At 35.9% G+C, this 22,105-nt stretch overlaps 1 protein-coding gene across 3 annotated transcripts in view; it reads left to right on the plus strand.

The window, feature by feature from the left end:
• AP3B1 (adaptor related protein complex 3 subunit beta 1) overlaps window positions 1–22,105 on the plus strand; it is a 163,507-nt gene that overhangs the window by 30,731 nt on the left and 110,671 nt on the right. For all 3 annotated transcript variants that reach the window (XR_012627025.1, XM_074855625.1, XM_074855624.1), the window contains exons 6-7: window positions 4,656–4,722; window positions 13,717–13,896. Coding sequence is in view for 2 of the 3 variants with exons in the window: in XM_074855625.1 (XP_074711726.1) it covers window positions 4,656–4,722; window positions 13,717–13,896 (247 nt within the window). In the remaining variant the exon portion in view is untranslated. The remainder of the gene's footprint in view (window positions 1–4,655; window positions 4,723–13,716; window positions 13,897–22,105) is intronic.

The raw sequence follows: 22,105 nt of genomic DNA on the forward strand, positions 1-22,105 counted from the left end.
CAGCACACATGGACGCAGCCAGCTATACAGATGAGTACAGACAGAAAACAGCACTCATGCAAACAAAACCAGCACCAACAGCCTTATCCTGTTGCATTCTCTGGCTGAACAGGATGCAGGCCAATTAGCAGACCTATATATGTGCAATATGGATCCCCCAGTAATGATCCTAGATGCTTAGGCTTTCCAGTAACTGGCTTTGGATCTCCAGTCTCCCCAGTCGCTGGCACTGGCGTATACAAGCGCGCAATGCTTGCAACCCCGCTGCATTTTCTGTTACAGACCTCCTCAATCAGACACACACATGCCCCCACCCTTTCACTCAGACACTGTGAATCCCACAATAGCTGGATTTAGACACTCAGACTATGCAGTAACTGGCCCTTATATCCCCTCTTCTCCAGATGTGTCCCACTGGGTGAAGGTGAAGAAGGGAGAGAAACAGAGAGACTGAGACACACAAATGGGTATCTCAGTCAACCTCCAGACCTTATAGTCTGTCCAGCAGTTGGCCTGGGTGCCCTGGTTCCTGTGGTAGCCAGAATCTCCAGTTGTCTCACTCAGAGACATGCAGACATGTCCAGCCCAGACCTATGACTCTACTTTAATACCTGGCTTCCCAAGCCACCTAGTCTGGCTTGATATTCTCTAGCAATCAGTGACATATGTACTTGCTCCAGCTGCTCGTTCTGCAGTTATACAAGTCCCTATAACCCATGGCCTGACTCCAGTTTCTGGAGCTTAGACCTCCATATCACAGATGCACACAGAATAGAGACTGCCTCACCCAGGGCAATAGTTAGAAACAGAGTTTAATGAGAAGACAGAACAGAGTAGTCATCAGGTACAGAACATGGCCAGACAAGTGCTGAGCAGCAAAGTGTTTATATCCAACTGGCTCCTTTTATGCACCTGTCCTTCTTATTTTCCTACACTTGTTCCTCCTGAAATCATCTAGATTCTTCCCTTTCACTTCTCCCATAAACATCCCGTAGTAAGTCTTGTACAGTCCCAAAATGCTCTTTCTGGCTTTGCGTAGTAAGTCTTACACCCCTAAGTCTGCAAGGTTTTCTGGAGAGCTGCTCTCAGTGATGATAGGTTCATTTCAGGACCATAAGGCTGATGACTTTTCTGTGGCAGCTCTCCGAGGAACCTGGACAGGGGCTCCTTCCTTCTGGTGATTTTTTTTTTTTTTTTCTTATGAGCCAAGTGCTATCATGGGATGGCCTTGGGAATAGCTGGGTCAAGATGTTACTGGAGTTTCCCCCACCTTTGTACTCCTCTGTGTGCAGACAAGCCTTTTATCACATAACCTAACAAGAGGGAATGGATTTTAAGTCCTTTGAGTAGTTTATTTTTTGTTAGCATTCGGTTCCAGCACACAAAAGACTTTGTGGTCTGAATTATTCTCTATATACAGAACGTACTTTGATTTCCTGATAGTATCAAAACTATTTGGAGGAGTTCGGCAGTAATTGTTAGTGCCAGCAAGGCACAGCAGTATCTGGACAGCAGTCTGGATGGTATTGTTATTTTGTCTTTAATTGATGCTTCCATTTCTTCTCTTCATGACAGGCAAAGTTTACTAGTCCAGATTAAAGAGCTTATTGGTGATTGGTGCAAAACTGGAAGATGCTGAAACCTAGCTTGGTTACTAAAAGACCTTTTATCCATCTTTCATCCAACCAGATATGATATGATTGCATCTTCAAATATAACTTGTATTTTTTATTTATATCTGGTTCATATGGTATCCTATGCTTATATGGCGAGATTTTGAAATCATCCTTGCAAATACCATAAAACGGTATTTTTTATGGTAAAAAATAGAGCACATGGTAAAAAATACAGCAGTACAATCGAGAGAAACTGGTCTCACTCCCTTCTTGTTTTCGTGAATTCCTGACTGGTAGTAAAATGGATGTCTAGCTCACATAGCAAAGGAAGACTTATTGAAACTAATGTTCTATAAAGATTTCCTTAATGGTTTAGAGGACCTGTACATCCTTCACAAGTTTTCACTTCATGCAAACATCCTAGGCATCATAATGCAAGTTTTCAAATTGATGTAGCTGCAAACTCCTGGGCTACAGTAATCTTCATGGTAACTTGTGAGTGGAGTTGTAACTAACATTTGTGTTCTTGGTAGTAGAATTTGGGAACTGCTTATAGAAAGCACATGAACTTTTATTGTCACATTTTCAAAATTTACTTATACAAATGCTGTATCTGATAGCACTGATTTACCGCAGGACCAAGGGAGAGAGTGTAGTTTTCTGGATCACTTGAAGAAGCAGCAGTATTGGGAACTGGTGAAGAGGCTGTCAAATTAACCAGTCCACAGGCAGGCCTGGTTGGCTTGCCTGCAAGTAGGAGTCTTTAACAGGCAGGCCCAGCAGATGTTTCAGCAAAAATCACTACTGTAGCTCCTCATTTCAGCGATAGAGATCATACTGGTGACAAGGCTGTCTTTTGGCCTATTTGGAACAAGCAGGTACTTTCAGAAGATTCATTCTGAAGTTGGTCAAAATCAGAATGCTGGATGGATTTTTGGTGTGAAGATCAGTCCACATTTTATATACTGTCCTACCTCTAATTACTCCATCTTTTGTGAGCATTTGAGTAAGAAGAAGTAACAGTTTATTCTAATAGTGCCTGTATGCTCCATTGACTTTTTGGTTTCCATGACTTTGCTACCTGTTTGATAGTCCTGTAGTTCTGTTAGTGCTCCAGTCGGGCTTCTGGATTCAGGTTCGATACTCCAATCTTCCTTGCATTTAGTGTCATGGTGTTTGGATGGATGTCTGACCTAGAAGAGCTTGTTCATTAGTGGTTCAATCAATCTTAGCAGCAGGAAGCTTACATATCAAACAGAAAAGATTTCAGGCATTGTGTGAACAGCAACATTTGTGCCCAATGCAGTCAACGTTGCCAGGTACATTGGGGTAATTTTATCATTGAAAATGTCAGACCTCTTGCTTATTTCACTTAGAGTGCATTTCAAAGCTATTAGTATCTTACGTCTATCAATAGAAAGCTCTTCTGCGTACTTGCACCTACTTGCAGTGAGTTTTGGAAAAGAACTTTTAAAAGTCCCATTGCTAGTATTAATAGATTCCATACAATTGCTAGTAGATACCATAATGGGAGCAGATCACTCTGAACACTTTAGCCTGTTCTTTTGTCTCCAGGAATGCTGCCTTCCTTATCTAAAACATCAGGAAAGAGGGGGATGAATGTGAATTCAGTTAAAGAGTCCTTACTGAAGTTTTTCTGATCATATAACAAAATTGGTATTTTTCAAAGTTTCTTAGTAATAAGCACTTACTTCTTTCTCTCTTTAAACTTTTACCAATTTTGAAAATTTGAAATAAGGCCTATTAGAAAGACTTCTGGCTTTTCCTCTGAAGGTTTTGGTCCTTGGCAGAAGATCCAGTAAACCTTTTTTGACAAAAATAAAAATTGAAACAAAAGGTGATCATAGAAGTACCTATGGCACAATGTGCTGTTGCTTTGCTTATGATGATTGTGGCTTCTAACAAAGTTTTGTTACCCATTTAGCATGTTCTGGTATTGCTAGGTGTTAGAGCCTTAGTGAAGTAGTATGCAGCTAGATACTTCCTTTGTGAATCTGTAGCTGAGAAGGGTATACTGTGCATTAGGGCAGTTTATCACTCAGCATTAAAACTGAAGTGTACAGTAATGACCAAATACTTCCTTACTTATCTGTAGTTGTATCCATGTTGAAATGACTTTTCAAAGGCATAGAACTACTCATCTGTATGGCACTTGGTACCTGCTTTCTCTTTGTATTTTCTTCTGCCTTGGCTTCGATTCTTCCATGCTCTATAGATCCATGATGAAGAAGCAGAGTGAAAAGTTGGTCCTTACCTACCTAAGAAGCAAGTTTGACAATAATTGATGTTTCTGGCAAATTTTTCTCTGCTCTTTGAATATGAAAATGATGGTACAAAGGTTGTTGTTTGCAACTTTTTGTTTTTCCTCTGTTTTTACTATTTATATAGGACTTTAAGCAGTTTATTTTTCATCAGCTTGCACACCCAACTTTGCATAGGTACACTTGAATACAATGTCCAAATTTCTGAGTTCCAATACTACTGACTAAAATTAGTGAAGTTAACGAAGTGTCTTACTTTAAGCATTAGATTGATAATTAGATAATAAAGGGGTGATTTTGCTTTTGTCTTGATGTACATTCACTGCTGAATTCATTCATGCTGAAATTCCCTTCTGCAAAACTAGTGACATCCTTGTGACTTAACATCTGAAGCTCTGTCAGGTTCTCCCTAATAGGCTAGCCTGACTTAATGTTTCTTTTATCCTAAAATTTCTATGAGTTTAAGATTATTATAGAACACACATAAGTGGTAATCTTCATACTTTACATTAACATAAAGGTAATTCTCATAATTCAATTTTATACTCCTTCAATTCAGTTCTCTATTCCCTGATTAACTTTATTTTCAGTCAAGTTCTTTTACAATCAGTTCTTTGGAATAACTGATTTTTCTGAAAGTGGTTTCTTCAATGTTTTTGGTTCCCAGCTTGTGTCTAAAGGTCAATAAACCTAACCTCTTTTAATTTTGGATATGTCTGACCAAATGAGTAAAAAGGATTTTTATTTTTCCTTCTAGTCTTGATCCAGAGCAAAAGGAAATGTTAATTGAAGTGATAGAAAAGCTTTTGAAGGATAGAAGTACGGTAAGAAATGTTATGCTATTAAATATTTTCAAAGAGTTTACTCCTGAGGTTGTCATTCAGCACTACATAATATAATTCTCTAACCCTTGCTTATGTGGTTTTATATGTTTTTAGATAGAACTACCATTGTGTATTTATGCATTACACTATGACTGTAATAGTGACCATCTTTAATAAAGACTGATAATTTTACTTGCAGCATGGGTATTCTTAATCTGGTTTTGTTATCATGTTGTTTATGTATGCTTCTTTAAACTGAATTTTGGCAATTAAAGTTATATAGTGATATGAAGCAGTGTACAAGTGTCTATGTATAAACAATTTTTCATTGGGAAATTAGGTAATTTCAATTTGTTTGTGATACTGTAAGAATAAATTACTTCTGTACTATGCACAGTATACCTGTTGACATCAGTCTGCCTTGTAGTGTGTACAACTGTTAAACAATGATACTTGCTGTGCACTTGTTTGTTATTGGAAATATCCGTGGTAAATAAAACTGATGTCCTGGGACAATTTCTGTAAATTTAACAGTTTAAAATTTAATGTTTTGCCTGCTCTGTATAGGTGCAGGTTTTCTGTATGAACTTCTGGATGTCTCACAATGGTTACACACTTTATTTTTCTTTCTGTACCCTACAAATAAGCTTCCCATGTCTAAGCCAGAAAGGTAGTTAAGCAAGGATCAAAGATTGACTGCAAATAAAAAGTGGAGTTGTAAATTAAAATATTCTTGTGTTCTTGTTCGGATTACTAATTTAGTGAATGTAATCCTTTTTGAGTAAATTAAAGTATTACTAGGTACCAGATAGTGTGTTGCTTCATCTTCTATTTGCCAAGTGGTTTTGTAACACACAGGAATATATCATCTGTTGTTCTAGCACAGTCCAGCTGTTCAGGACCTAAATGGTGCTGTTCTCTAAAAGACATCTTGCAACTTCCACTGAAGGGTTACTGAAGGAGAGTGTCAGAGCTTAATGGCTCAGCAGACAGTAAATCAGTTAGTTCTCCTGACTGCATCTGTGCTTGACCTGTACTCATTTGTCAGAGGCCTTTGTGCTTCTGTGGAGTTACCCCCCCAGTGGTTCTTTGTGTATTTTCTTTTCGTGGTTCATGCTCTTGGTGTGCATGCAATCTGTGAATGTGAGATTAGATTCTTTATACCTGTGGAGGCATAAAGGGCTGAGAAGCCATCTTTGTTTCTTTTTATTGCTGATGGCAGGAAAATAAAATGCCGGAGTTTTCACTCTGTTTCCTAGTCCTTATTGCTTATGGTAAATGGCAAGTTATCCAACAACTAGTCATTTACACATTTACTTTAACAAAATGTTAGAGGAAATAAGTATAGTGTAGGTTTGAATCTTCTTTTTCCTCAGCACAGTGATCCTGGCACGTAGAGTTACTTACCAGGGGATTAATGCTCATTGCTTAGTATATGCCACAGTTCTGACATCTCTGTGACACTGAATAATGGACACTGTATTTATGAAGATACCAGCTGAAGCAATAATCAAATTTCTGCTATTTTGTAAGCACATTCAAGAAGCTAAGAATGATGGTCTAGAATTCTGTCTTCTAGACCTCTCTGGAATCATAAAATGATTAAGTGCTGTAACTTTTTCCTCCTTCTGATTCCTCTTGTTCTGTTCCCTAGCAAGACCCGATTCCTGCCTGGGCTGTGACATCTCAGCTTCAGAAGTTTTACTTTTTTCAGGAAATGATACGAAGAGTTATTATTCCAGAAAGGAACCATACAAATCTCTCTTCAAGACTCTCTGAATCAAAACCAAGTATTAATATGTGCTCTTTCATCCCAGACTCCACAGATTATGATCTAAAGTGGATTGGTCTTTCTTTAATCCTTGATAGCTTTGGGAAGACCAGTCTAGCACGGAAAAGCTTCACCTTAAGTAATCTTTTGTTTTGTTCCACTGAATGTTCCCATAAAGCCTCCACATTTACTAACAGAAAGCATATAGTGCCCAAGTGTTTTATTAGCAGGTAACCGCAATCTGAACAAGCTTGTTCTTCGCCTCTTAATTGGGGAACATAGCAGTTTGCTCACAGTGAAGGAAACAGTGCCACTTGTAGCTACTTCTAGCTTTCAAAGTTGGAGGAGATGCAGCAGTTTATGGGTGGTGGTCCTTATGTACAGGTGTGTACATATGTAGCCTATATAGCCTTAGGCTGGCTACTTTTTAAGTCTTATTTAAGCTCCTCTTGGGAAATTTGAGTTAATTTTATACACTTAGCATAACAGAAAAAGCTTCTTCTACATACATAAAGACAAAAGCTTTTAGACAATATTTTACAGTCTGTGTGAAGAAAGTTAAGTCCGGTTTGTTTCCATAGGAATTCTAGAAATGGGTCCGAGCTGTAGAACAACATTTTGTCATAGCCTTATGAAGTGCAGGTGTTTGATTAATGGCATTTCTTAGGTTTTTGCAGCTTCCATTGCCTGTTTGACAGTCAGATGTGCTGTAATTTGTAGGCTGATAATGTGGAACTTGAACCACAAGTGTTTACTTGAAACTAATGTTTGGATTCCTTCAATTTAAGTGCACAGAAGCTGTTCCCTTATATCAACATTAGTTGTCATCTTGTGATAGCTTTAACCTAATGTCAGCAGATCAGTTTGCTGGGAAAGTGGTGATGTTTTCGTTAAATAATGAAACCAGAGCGGGAGAATCTTACTGACTTTGGGAATTATTGAACATCAGTAGTTCTCCACCTTTTTTTCCCCTGATGGAAATGTCAGGTTACTTTTGGCATTCCTGTGTACTTAAGAGCTGATAATCCTCAGGCAAGCCATAATGCATCGTATATAATACCTGGATGCAGGAAAGTCCACCATGTGATTTTTTTGTTTGGCTTTTTGTTCTTATTCCATTTGGTTTAGACGTATTTGGAGGGAGAGTGTAATTATTAACATTAATGACATATGTAAGAGTTGAATGTTCTTCAAGTGATGTTAGAGACTTCGCTTTAATAAAAAGTAAATTTTTACTTATAATTTGTTTATTTTCTATAACCGTTTGACCTCAAGCATGGTTTTTGAAAGTGACATAATCTCTACACTAAAGTGAGCTAGAATAGCTACTAAACATAAATGCCTCTAAATTTATGTAAATGAGAATTTTTTTTTCAGAGACAACATGCTATTGTGGATTATTAATGCAGTTTATGTTGCACAGAAAAGGCACAATGTATTTAAATTAGTCAGAGTCATTTTACATTTGAAGTAGCAAGAAACTGTCTGGATGGGTATTTTGCTACAGTAAAATTACTCCATTTTATCAGACTGTACATAAAGTGTTCATTTTTTAGGTCTCAATCTGTGGTAAATTTTAATAGAAGCTGAGGTAAGCAAAATTTAAAATGAGATCTAACCTTAAGACAGTACTTCATTAAAATTTCTGGTGAGATAAGTGAAAGATCACTCTACTCCTTAAGTGACTTTAACACAAAGATTCAATTAAAAGCCAGGCTCTCAGTTAATCTAAGATACAAAATTATCAAGTGCAAACCATCGTTAACATACCCTCAAGGGTAGCTAACTGGCTATTACAGTGTATAAACAAAGCTGTGATTTTGTGCCAGTGTATTTAATTTTTAAACAGATAAGATGTTTACAAGTATTTTTATTACTGAGACTTAAGAGACTCCTAGTTATGTGTTTACCCTTGCTTTACAGAAAAAAAGTATCTCATACTTTGAAAAGCAGGTACAAGAGCATGAATGCCTGCTCCTTTTATTTTTCTAGTAATGCTAGATAATTGAGCAGCTAATGTGATTTTATGTAGAAAGGAAGATAAGAGCATGTGTGTATTTTATGCTAAAATGATTTTCTCAGAAAGTAATACAGCTAGTCACATAGTCATGTGTGAATAATTGGGTATTTTAGAGAAAACTATTTCCCTTTTTCTTTTTGGTTGATTCTGTATCACTTCACTCTAATTCTATTTTTTCCATTCACTTAACAAGCCTGATGATCTAGCTTCAGGGCATAGGGTTTAAGGCAGGATTTGTTGCTTAAGTTGCTTTTGGCATACTGCAAAGGACTGTAGAACAGCATTGGGTTTGTAGCCTGTGTATTTTACAACTCTATGTAAACAACAAGAAAAATCAAGTTCATTAATGATACCTGTATTACAATAGTTTAAAAAAAATTCCATGCTGATGCTGAAATGGAATTGTTGCTGTTGTCCAAACCTGAAAAGGAAAAAGAAGTTATGACTTGCATTCCTCAGTCCAAACTGTAGTATCCCAAAGTGTATCTAAAGCTACATCTAAAAAGAAAAGGCAAAATGTAGACCCGTAGCTGGGATGTAGTTGTATGGATGCTGGGCTTACTAAAAATGTCTGAATTTATTGCAGGTTTCTGTCTTTAACTTCAATCTGATTTTATTTTGTTTGGAAAGATACCTCTGTTACAAGGAAGGTTTATGATGTTTGTGTGGAAATATAAATGCATGTGCTGCATGATAAAATGAATTTTTTCAGCCCCATCCACAGATCTGCATTAGTATGTGGCCACATATAATTCTTCCTATATCATAGCTGTTGTTATTATAGCTCCTGTTCTGGGACCAGGTACTATACAGAGTGCAGCATTGCTTTTGAACTCTTCTAAGACAGTAGAATGTTAGAGAGAAATATCAAACCGTGTTGGTCAGACTTGTGGATGCTCATTGATTCCTAAGTATGTCCTCCTGATGTTGTGTCCCCAGAAACCTCTGACATCATGTAATATGGGAAGGGATAAAAGCATGTTCTGGGTGAAGAGTGACAGTAAATTAGCTTATGGAATCTCTTTATTGCTAATTAAGATTTACACTCTTTTCTAAAGGCTAAATTTTCCTTTACCCTCTGCTTAAATATTTTTCCTTTAATGAGAATATTTTAATCACATTAAACTACTTCTCATATTTAAATAAATTTATTATTCTATTCTGGTGTGATAATTTACTTATATTTATAACAGGTGCAACTTAGTATTAATTCTATTTTTGGGGTGAAGCAACCATACAAATGTGTGAGTAGTGAGATTTCTTTTGCAGACTGCATGGTTACTAGATGAAGAGCAGATTCTTGTGAAATGAGACCCCTTAGAGTAAAAAATGATCCTAGGAATTGGTGGTGGCTTTGCAATGAAGATCTTGATCTTTTAAACTAAAGCAGTGTATATGGGGATAATGGGAAAGAAAGCTGGGCTCCCTACTTTTTAACAGTAGGCTTTTGTTAATAAGTTAATATTTTAGTTTAGAACCCAAATGTGTGGATAAGACAATGTTTTCTTAACTTATTGATTTAATGCTGGTAAAAGCTTCAGTTTTGTGGAAAAAAATTAGAGTTTGTGCAGATGTTTTATTGTGATAGATCTATTATCCAGCTATTAGAAGATAAATGACTGATCTTTTCCAGTTTTCTTGCCTCCAGAAAATTGAAATAAGAAGGGGAATATCATTTGGGCTACATGATTAGGGCAGGTGGGGTGGCCATTAATTTAAGAGAGAGGAATCTTGGCAGCATAGGCCAACTTGCACTGTATTATCAATCAAACCTCGATGCACTTCTTGTGATGACCCAGCACTCTCAGGTTTTTGCAGCGTTAATTAGAATTCATGACAAAATAGATGCAAGGAAACGTTTTGTACCCTTCATAATTTTATAGAAAATTTATTGTTATTAGAGGAACCATTTGCTTAGTGTGATTTTTTTCATTACCAGCTTGTCAACTAGCATAGATAATCTAGAGAAAATATGAACTCCATAGATTGGGTGTCATTTTTGTTGATGGTTCATATAGTTTACCTTGGAGCACAGCTAATGGCTGAAGTTCATAGCAACAGCATAGAAAAACGTGGCAACCAGTGGAAGACAAATGAACCATGTTTATTGCTTTAATATAAAAAATACATAAATGGAAAGCAGCATTTGAATTTGATGAGCTCATTGCTAGTTTTGTTGGAGTGATTTATGTTTTCTCCTTATACAAAAAGCTACTATTGACACAGTGAGATGGAAATTAACTGGCTGTTTTTTGGAAACCAATATTTTTTGGTTTTATATTCTGATTGGATCATTTTGTTTTAATTCTAAATATTTTTATGGAATGTTGAGCATTTAATAAACAAAGATTATTAGCTGTTCCTCTGATGTTTAGATGTATAGTAGGATCATACTATAGGGGAAACAGTGTCAACTAGAAAATAATGTCTTATTAAGAAAGCATTAGGAAATTTTCTCAGATAAATCCTCTTGTTACCAGTACATTTTCAATCTGTCTCACATTCTCACCTTTTTTCCCCCCTTTCAAATGAAAAGCCTGATTTTGGAAAATTCAGTAATAGGGAGAGGGGCATGATCTTAAACAGTATCATGATATATGGCAATTCCTGTATTAACTTGTAAATCTAGGGACTTGCCACGGGAATAAAATGCTTGTTCATTCAGTGAACCTCTTTCATAGTGTATGTTCAAATTTTTATGTATATCTTTTAAGCATTCATAAGTGACAGGATTCTTATTGTAAACTTGAGTTGGTGACTGATGTGAATTGAAATAAGTAATTATTTAGAATTCATTTATTTCAGTATGACTATTTCTTTGTATCAAAGTGTTGTGTTTTACTCACAGTAACGGAACTTTTAAAAAGCCAGTGCTGTTCATGGGATATGTGCTCAGTTTTAAAAGATCTAAACTAGTGTTATATGTGTTATTTTATGTCAGCTTTCAAACTAGAACATAACCAAATGAAAGAGAAATACAGCAAAATGTGTGTGCAGTACTAGTTGCAGAAGTCAAGTGTATCCATTCCAGCACCAGCATCTGTGTCATCCTTCACCTATGAACCTAAAAGGGTATTTTTAAATATTAGGCTGTGACTGTTCTTATAGTCATAAATTGATCTGTGTGTCAGTCTCTCTCTCTTCCCCTTTCCTCCCTTCTTTTCTCCCCTTGTATGTCAAGCCTGTGAAGAAACCTACACTGTCTTGTAGTGTGGAGGAGTAGAATATCCATAATAAGTCTATGGGACAGTGACCTAAAACACATTCTCTGTGGTCTAAAAGTGTCAGTGCTTTCTCCTAAAACTTCAGGTCCATCACAGTGTCCTCTGCAAGTTGGCCTTAAGTGTAGTTCAGAGTTTTGCATCCTGATAAAATTGCTCTGCTGCAAGCGAGTTCTAACATACAGCTCTTCCCACCCTTCCTCTCTTTCATCCTCAGCTTATCTGGCCAATAGTGATTTGCCTGGAGTTAACCACTGTCTTCTGCTGAGCTTTGAACCCATACCTAACCATCTATTTGCAGCAGTTTTTAATTACAGAATAGCTTATTTCAGTACATTATTAAGAATAAAGTTTAAGTTTAGTACAACAACATAAAACAAAAAAAGTGCTATTATTTTTGTGATAGGCCAAAAAATAGCAAATTATTTTAGATGTAAAGTGTATTTTAGTTAGCTCTATCAAATAATCAAATTTTGCTCCCTGGAATGAATTGTATACTTGCTGGGACCAGCAGGTACCAGTATGTGGATGGGGCTGGAGACAATAAATGCAACTTCACGTTTATTCTTATTGGTAATTCATAAAATCCCCACAGTGCCTGAAACTTGTTTAGCATAATAGCAAGACTATATTCTGAGCTGTTTTCTTTCAATTGTAATGTTGGGCGCATACTAATAAACCAAATGTCAGCCAAATACAGGGAGAAAAATGTAACATATGAATATCATTGTATTTAATATTTCTCAAAAAGTACCATTTCAATATACTGCACTTCTATTTAATTGCTTACTTTAAGTCATTGGGGAAATTTTAGAGGTTGAAATGCAGATCCCCAGTGCTCAGATAGAATATGACATTAATTTGCTGCCAGAAGGCTATACTGCGTGCATGCTAACTGCATACATATCAGCTGCTTCATATAAAGTCCCATCATTTTAGTTATTTGACTTAACATGTACTCTGACACAAAACAAATCTTAATTAAAGCAATTAGAAGAGAAAGAACAGTAATTTCAGGCACACAATGACATGCCCTTATAAGGTACAGTCAGCTTTTGAGGTTTTCCCACCATTAAAATAACATGACAGAATTTTCACAGGAACCCCAATATGTTTCCTATCTTTATTTTTAAAAGAAGGCTTCAATAACCCTTGAAGTGTTAGAATGTTGGGAATTTTTGTGAGAATTTTATTTTCTCATGAAAACAAAGCTATTTTTATAATCATAGTCAGTATGAGGATCTTTGTGTATAGTATGAGGATCTGTGTGATCTTTATATAAAGATTCATTTCTTATGGAGGCAAAATGGGGCATAAATGATCCATTTCTGTAATTTTGGAACTGGTAGGGAAGTGCTGAACAACATGCAGGAATTCTGCTTGTGTTCTTTGAGGAAAATTATTAATATATCTCTGTATTGTATTGCTGATTTTTATACCTTTTTTTTTTTTCAAAGTGAATTCATGAAGCTCTAAATATAAAATTTCATATAACAGTTAATTTGGCCATATCAAGAGAGAAGTTTGAATCCCAGTAATGCTGGGAAACTTACCCAGCTCCTCTTTAGTTTGATCATGCCAGTCTTGATAAGAGAATCCCAATAGATCTTATAGGGCATTGCGCTGTATTAGACTTCTTGTTCTTCCCTGTTATTTCTGAATTAATTGCAAGTTCTGTAATAATTTATTTGGAAACTATAACTCTTAAGAAAAAAAATTATGCTTACATTGCACTGTGTCTTCAGGGCTGAGAGCTAAGATTTATGTGTGTAATAGAAAGAGCAAATGTTTTCTGCGTTCTAATAAACTTACCCTAATTCTATTTTAAATAAGATACCATTTCTGTGGGCTTAGGTTTTTTTTGTTGTTGATGTTTCTTTTCATTTAATAGAAACAATTTGAAATTGCTAAGAATTGCTAGTATTAATTCTGATTCTCACTTGTGGATGAACTGACCTTCTGGTTTATATTTTGTTTTCTAGCTGGTAGCTGGGAGCGTTGTGATGGCATTTGAGGAAGTGTGTCCAGATAGAATAGATCTGATTCACAAGAACTACCGAAAGCTTTGCAACTTGTTGGTTGATGTGGAAGAGTGGGGTCAAGTTGTTATAATCCACATGTTAACTCGATATGCACGTACACAGTTTGTAAGCCCATGGAAGGTAAGTTTGTGACTTTTTAAATTACTATTGTGTGCTTGCATTCCGAATTATTTCCAATGTTGAATACACTTAGTTTTTTAAGATGCATTTTTATGCATCTTATTTTTTATTTTATAAAAATAGAAATTAAATACATACGTCTCTCTAAGGCTTCACTAACACAAGGCATCCACCCTCTTCAGAGCATGAGAATTCTCTTTCCAGGCTATAACCTGTTTTGATTTACCTCAGGCACATCCCAAGGGCAGCAGAGTCCTTTTTCAGTGGTTCTTTGAGCAACATGGCTCTTTGCTCCGGGAGATTTATGTGAGTCAGAGCTAGAAAGGTTTGCCATTCTGTCCTGAAACTGGGTAGAATCTACTTACTTTGTAGATAGGAATACCCACACAGTATGGTGAACATTACATTACTTGTCTAGGTTTTGTCAGTGTGCTGAGGGACTGTGTGGAGACTTGAATATATGTTTTTGAAATGTGCAATGTAAAAAATGTTGTCTTTTCATTTATATGATGTAAATATGAGTATATTTTTACTTAAAAGTTATAAAATTGAATATTCAAAACAAAAATCCTATCACTTATAAGAACAAAAAAGTAGACAGCTCAAGAAATTCATGCTAATAACATTGGTTTCAATAGGGATTTAACTCTGAGTAACAGTTTAAATTAAAAGACGTAATACTTCTGAAAAGAATTGTATGAAATTGCTCCACAGCTCTGGTTGGTTGTGTTTATTACAGGCTTGGGGGTGTTGCTACTGTTAAGTTTGACCATTTAGTTTGAAACTAATTCGTGTTTAAAGATTTACATATTCATTGATATATATACTGTTTTACAGCGATATCTGGAGATGGACTTTGTATAGTTGCATAAAACGATGTTTTGGGATACCTACTTGTAATGACTATAAGGTGATCCCAGAACCTTAGAGAAAGTTTTCTCATTTGATCTTTTTTTAAATTTTTGTGTAGTTCTTTAGACTGAAGTAGTTCTGCCATAGCTCAGCTAATGTGTCTTAACACTGCTGTTCAGGCATTGTTATTTCAATGCAGATTATTGTGGTTGGTAATCAGCATATTGACAATTTTTTTAAAGGTTTCCTTTTTTTTCAGCATTGGAATACAGAATGGCACCAGCTATTGATGAATTATTTCAAACTTTGTCTGTTTATACCCTTTGCCTGGGAATCAGACTGAAATGCAGTGGGATTCTATGTTAATATATGTAGAATTTATTATGTGAAAACAGTTACAAGGAGATGCATTTGGACAAACAGTTAATTTCAGCCTGATGTAGTTTACTATTGTATTCACTTCTGAAATAAGCAGGGGTTATAACTATTAGAAAACTAGAAACATAACAAAAGTATCTGAAGTAGAATCATATTTTTGCACTGAGTTGGGTTCTGGAACATCCTTTTTCATTTCAGATGAAAATTTAATTGTTTGTAAGAACAGATCTTTCCAGAAAATTGTTTAAAATAAGTATTTTTAGAGAATGAAACACTTAAATAGTATATGTTCCTAATGTTCTTGAGGCATTTATTACATGTTGCTTATTGAAAGTATGTAGCTTGCATTCTTCTCTCTTACCTTTAGAAAGAATCAAAATTGGTGATTTGCTTTGCCTAAAGCTACAGTTTCACAATTGGTTTAAACCAGTTTTAGTCCATGATTGGACAAAGTAAGAGCAGAAGAAGAGGATGACCTCCTGTTTTGGGCTGAGAGGTTGGAGGTCTTGATGGGATTAGGTTTCTTTAAGACTCCAATGTACCTTTTTCACTGAAACCGGATGGATGACAATTGTTGCTGTGGCTTCTGCTCTAGGAATGTAAAAGGTTTATGTAACAATACTGCCTGTGTCAACCTAAAATGGGTCATCAGCAGTATAGTATTAATAACACTTTGTTTCACTTTCATGAGCTTCAGTGCAAAATTTAGTTTGTCTACCTACTCAGCAATTAAATTAGCAGAATTTTTTTCCTGGGTCTAGTGGAAATGCATGCCTTTCTCAATAGGTTCATAAATGAACTCATCATACAACAGGGCATCTTGTGCAGTAGAAGAGATTTTTAATTTAGTTTATTTGCATCATTATGGATCAGTATTTAGGCTGTTTATATGTAAATGTATGATTTGAGGAACAATTAAGTGTTGACAAAGTAGATTGCAGTCATATCAATTGCAGTGCATTTTCCATAATTTTTCTAACTGACATCTTTGATGATAAATAGTGGATGCCAAGTCAAAGCCGATTATACAGTGCACTAGGAATTCATGGTGCTGTCAGGGAGAAGACCGATTGACTTTAAATTTACATATTAATGAGAAGATTTGTTAAGAGGATGCTTGACTATAGAAAATAACAGCATATTTATAGGGCAGGACACTTTATAAATAAAGCTGATGCAGGAAAATGGAAATTAAACCTATCAGATTAATAAATTCAAGGCTGCTAAAATGCATATTTGCATTTTTATTCACTAAAATTTACCTTACTTTTTGAGAAACATATGCTGCTTTTTTCAAGTTGAGCTAATTCCCAACAAGTAATTATGTAATGTTTTGAACTGATCTCTTGTGCATTTAGAAACCTAAAGAAAAACTTGGAGTATTTAGCAGTTACGGAGAAAAATCCTTTTTCGAGCAATATGCTTAAAATTGTTGCAAAACTTTAATCAAATTACCCATTAACCAATACTTAGTTTTGTATTCCTATTTCTAGCTTCTCTGAAGGGTAGAATTTTTAATTTCGATCATGAATGGTGTGAGGAAGGTTGTCCTTGGTTTATCCTGTTTGTCTTGCAATACTTAAAGGGTGTTTTTTTAAGTAGTTACCTGTCCGTACCAGTTTCGGAATAACCTTTTATCCGTATGAACTGTGTTCATCTTTAACACATATTAACTAGAATGAGAGGAAGACACTCATACTCTTCATTAAAAAAAACTGGTCTGGACTAACTGGGAAGAACAATTCCAAGTTTTCTGGGAAGTAACATACCTGATGGAGATAACACTGTAATGCATGCCAGATTAAATGTTTTGCCCTGCCCTTGCCACAGAATTTGTTGGGACTGCCAGGTTATTTGCAAAACAGCTCCTGAACCATTACAGCTTGCAGCGTAATACATGAAGATGTTTAAAATAAAGTTGCTGTTGGTTTCTGTGACTGCATTGTGTTGCAGTCTGACAGTTCAGGAACTGATTTTCAAGCTGTTCAACCATCGTCACCTCTGCAGGGAGATGAGGATCACAGGAGGTAGTGAGTGCTTCAGCTGTTCTGGTATATAGGTCCACCACCAAATGTGTGTGCTATCTGGGAGGGTGTTTTCTAAAAACAGATGACTTGGTCAGAAGCTTCAGTGGTCATTGTAGAGGGCAAAATGGAGCTGGAAGCTGTAGTCTTGCAAAAAAACAGTGACTCGGGACTGCTGTTTTGTTTTGGACAATTGCAGGTTACAGAAATAAGCTTTCTTGGTGTTCAGTTAAGATTGGAAAAGAACAGTGAATTCAGATTGATCATGAGCTTCAGTCGTAACAAAGTTATTTATAAACAAGTACTTATGAGAAGCATGTCTCAAGCTTAGACTTTTAGGATTAATTATTGAAGTATTGCTTAATTTAAAGTGCTCAGAATTTGACATAACTGATGGGGGGGCAGAAGTTAATCATAAAGAAAATGATCTAAAAGAATAAGGGCTTTTAGGAGAAAAACGGATCATGGAAAGTAGCCTGACTCTCAAGGAATTACAGGAAGAAACAGCTTGAAAATATTTATTTTGCTTGCTAGCCCTGACAAACTATTGTGAGGTCACTTCTGACCTCAACCATTCTGTGATCTATAGTCTTTTGTTAAATGCTTTAAAATGTCTCCTGCTCCTGCAGTGTTTTCTTAGTATCTTATAGTTATGAATTCTTAGTGTATTCCATAAAAGTCATGGTTATGTGTCATGGAATCCAGTGTCTGATGGCTACTTAAGACAGCTCAACAGTGTCTAGTCCTGCTCTAAATATTTTTTTTCCATTCCCTTTGTTGGGCTGCATATTGAGTGAGCTGTAATTGTAAATGATAAAGCTTCAAATGCAGCATACAGGGAATACTGTCTGTCCTTAACTTTTGTAGAACTTGTTAGCTCTGTAATGAGTATTCTGAGTCAGTTCTGCTGGTTTATTGCAGGAGAGCATAATACAACTTCTAAATCCTCTACTGAGAGACTGAGAACAGAAGGGAAAGGTGTATTCGGGTTGATTCATTATTAAATGAATGATTTACAGACAAAATATTTTTAAAGTACTTCAGCTTGTTTCAGTTTTATCACTTTATCTAGGTAATTCACCTAGTTAACAGGAGACTATCAACCTGAACTTTCCCTTCAACTGTTCTCATCCTCTCAGTAGAAGATTTAGAAATTGTATTATGCTCTCCTGCAATAAGAAGATGAGTAAGGAGACATAGATAGTCAAACACATTTAAGAAATATTGAGAATAGCATTCAATCTTTTAGGTTAAAATTAATCAAGATATGTTATGTGTTAGTACATTATAGACCTTACTGAAGTTTCATTGTAGATATTTGTGCTGTGTGGTTCTACCAGATGATAGTTTTGAATATTAAAAAAAAAAAATTAAATTTTTTTCCCGTGCCCTAAAAGATTATGAGGCCAGAGACTTTTCTTCCCCAGAGACCAAAAGCAGTCATCTCATTTTCAGCTTCCATTAAGCTGTCCTCTTCAGATGCAAGTGTGAAACCACATACATAGATCGGTAGATTTACTTGAGCCTGATTTGACTGATAAGATCAAAAGATTAAATTTAGGAAAACTAGTGTACAGTGAAGTTATGTGTTATACTCCTTAATTTTTCCATTCTTTGTATTACTGTCAGAATCTTCAGTCTGAATTGGAGGATTCTGGATTCAGTTACTATTTCCCTTTTAGTCAGAGTGCAATAATTTCTGACCAGGTTCTTTTAGATATACACGAGGAGGGGTTAATGTGTAATATGAAATTCACTTATTTGAAGATATTTAGTAAAGCATTTGGGGCATTAAATGGACTGGCTAGCTATTTTACTGTAACACCAGTTTTATTGTTCCCTACCATGTGTAATATTTATTAAGACGAGAATAACTTAGAGCATAGATTTATAACAAAAAATGGCCTCAAGTTCATTGTGGAAAGTTGATTACTTGAAATTCTAAACAAACTTTCTGGTCGTTATGGATATAATCTGAGACTGTTTTCATGGTCTCTGTATAATAGTCTCTTTTCTTACTGAAAGGGAATATTACTGTCATTCTACCTTCCCTCCATCTTCTCCCTCCCTTCATTTGTGTAGGGCTAGTGTTTCTAAGGCAATCTGGATAAAGGAATCCAGCAGGAGAATAACTAAAAGGACAGGGAGGGTTAAATTTCAGCCACATGAATTTCCTGATTTGGTTTGCTTTGTGTCTGCCAAGCACTTATTGCTGGCAAAAGAGAAGTACAGTCTGTAGATAAAAATGCCATTTATCTTTGCAGCAAAGTGGTTTCTGTTAGTCCCATGACAGACTTGCAGTGGAATAGCAGCACTGGGTAGAATCAGTGTAGGCAAGTTCTCTAGGACATTTGTATCAACTCAAATTAAGAAAGCCACCCCTGCTTTTCTCATAAATTTGACCAGCAAAGTTCTATGTACTTCATCCAATGCTGTTGTCTTACATTCTTGACTCAGGATGAGAGGTTTTTTTATTATTTATGTAAAGGATAAGAGGCATTCTAACCTGTTGCAGATAAGTTGTGAAAATTGTTTTTACCTCTGTCTAGATCTTGACTTACAGACATGAAAATTCATTGGAAGGAAACACTTCAATATTTTTATAGAAATCTAAATATCAACTGTCTAACTACTAATCATTTTTAATTTAAATATCAGATGTACCAGACCCCCATCAGCCCATGAGATACCAAAGTCTCTAGCTTTAGTTTTGGCCATTTCAGTGATATTTAATCATAGAAAATTGTGTGAACAGTACTAAATGAATGCTGCCTTAGAGTGCTTTGGGACCTTCCTGGATGCCAAAATATCCATAAATTCTTTTCTGGGCATCTATCTGCGGGGTATTTGTCTAGTAACTTGTGTGGCCTTTTCATTATTATACCAGGATTTTCTCTGGATAATTAGAAGAGTTGCAAATAAGCTTCCTTAGCTCCTTCTTTGCAAAAGTAACCTTTGTTTAATTTTTTCTTTGGTTGAAGAAGACCTGTGTGAGGTCTGACCTCTGCCCTGAGGAAGCTTTAGTCTCCTGAGCCTGTACACTCCTGTTTGTAATATCAGGTAGAATTCTTGATTGGTTGTAGCATATCTCTAAAGAATCATGGGGAAGAGTAAATATAAAAAATCTCCAAGTATCTTGGATCACCCATCTCTTTAACAGTGTATCCACAAGCTTGTTCCAGTTTATGGCTGGAAAAATGCCAGACAAGAAGACCGGGGGTGATTTAGGCCTGAATGATAGCAACACGTCCTTTTCCATCATGGCTTTTACCATCAAAATAAATATCCCACCAGTTGTTGGTATGAGAATTATCACTGAAGTGAATCAACAGATGTTTTAAGATGCTTTCAGCTCCTTTGCCTACTTATACATTAGGATGAAGGAAAAATATTGTGTAATACAGGATTTAATGTCCATCAATGATGTTTAGATTAGTAGGGCAGACTTTCTGGTGAGGATAGCAGACTTTCATCTTTCAGACTGCCAATCTAAGTATAGGTACAGTTAGCATTCTAAGATTTCAAGTCCTTTTGTGTCTTGAAAATTTGAGGCTCCTAACAAACATCTAGAGCTAGGGCTGTAGTCCAAATATGGTTTAAATGTTGGATAAACATTTTAGTAATTGTAAACAATCCTAGATCTATATAAACAAAAAACTTAAAATTAAGGTGTGAGTGTGTTTGCATGTGTGGGAAACGGGGAAGATCCCTTTGTTCTCTTTTACTTTACTTTTAAAATCAGCTACATTTTTTCCAGAGAGGAAGGAGTTGAGTTGTTTTAAGGAGTAAGTATACATGATTTGGTGTAACTAGAGGGTGTATATTAGGAACACTAGAGAAGGATGGGCACTGTGAACCATTACAGTTCTGTACAGGCGGAAGATCTGTGAGACCCCTGTTCCTCCATGCCTTGTTTATAATTCATGACAGGTGGTGACCACTATTTCTAGAGCTTGTAGTACGCTTCTCTTGGTTGCAGCCCCAAGGTAACTAACAATTACCTGTTTTTTTTCATGGTTCACTTATTGTGCAACCCTATGGAAGAATACTTTTGCTTGGCAGTTGGTTCATAAGTGCTTGCTATTTTCATAGGATGGCTTATACTGTCTCTTCAGATATTTCAGAGATTACATTTATACTGAGAGTAAACCTTAGCCGTCCTAAAAAGCCTAAAAACTACTCAAGCATTTAACCAAACTTCTGAATGCATGTTCCAAATTCCACTTTAATTTTTGGATGTGAGGGAAAAAAAATGGGGAGCTTTTAGCCAGAAGCAGATGGTATCTTTTCCCTTTAATTTATCCCCTCACCTTTGCTCCTTCTCAATTTTATTTCTGCAATGTTTATTTTATCCCTTCTTGTTCTTGCTTGTATTCTCTGTTATTCCTCTGTTATGCTCTAAACATGTTTCCTGTTCCTTGGTTTGCAAACCTGTCTTGTCTTTTCACTCTTGTTATCGTACTTTTTCCTCACACTATTGAAATGAGGGTGTTTTTGTGGTAAGAGAGCTATTTTATGTCCCACTTCCGTTCTGAGGAGAATGGAACTGTTTTGAATAAATTAAATTGATTTAAAAATCATAATTGATTGTTTTAATTCTAGCTGCAAGTATTGTGAGATTTTGTTACAACAATAATCAGGAATATGGGTTTGTTGCAGAAAGGTGTTAATTACTGCAGCATATTTAACCCTTAGCCCTTACTTTTAGGCAGCAGTCCTAGACTTAGTTGCTTCTTCTTACAGAAATGGGAATGAGGTTTGAATAGTTCTTGAGTTTTCACATTAGTTCAGTATGAAGTTACTTAGCACAGATGTTCTTGTAATTGTGATATATTGGGAAAAATCTAATGCTCAGTGGTCCTCAAACTCATACTACCACCTGTGCGATGCTTTTGTCTCAGAGCTGTAGTATAAAACTTTTATAAGATTATGGGCTTTCTGAGGAACATTTGGGG

The sequence above is a fragment of the Strix uralensis genome, chromosome Z, assembly GCF_047716275.1.
Source record: "Strix uralensis isolate ZFMK-TIS-50842 chromosome Z, bStrUra1, whole genome shotgun sequence".
NCBI lineage: Eukaryota > Metazoa > Chordata > Aves > Strigiformes > Strigidae > Strix > Strix uralensis.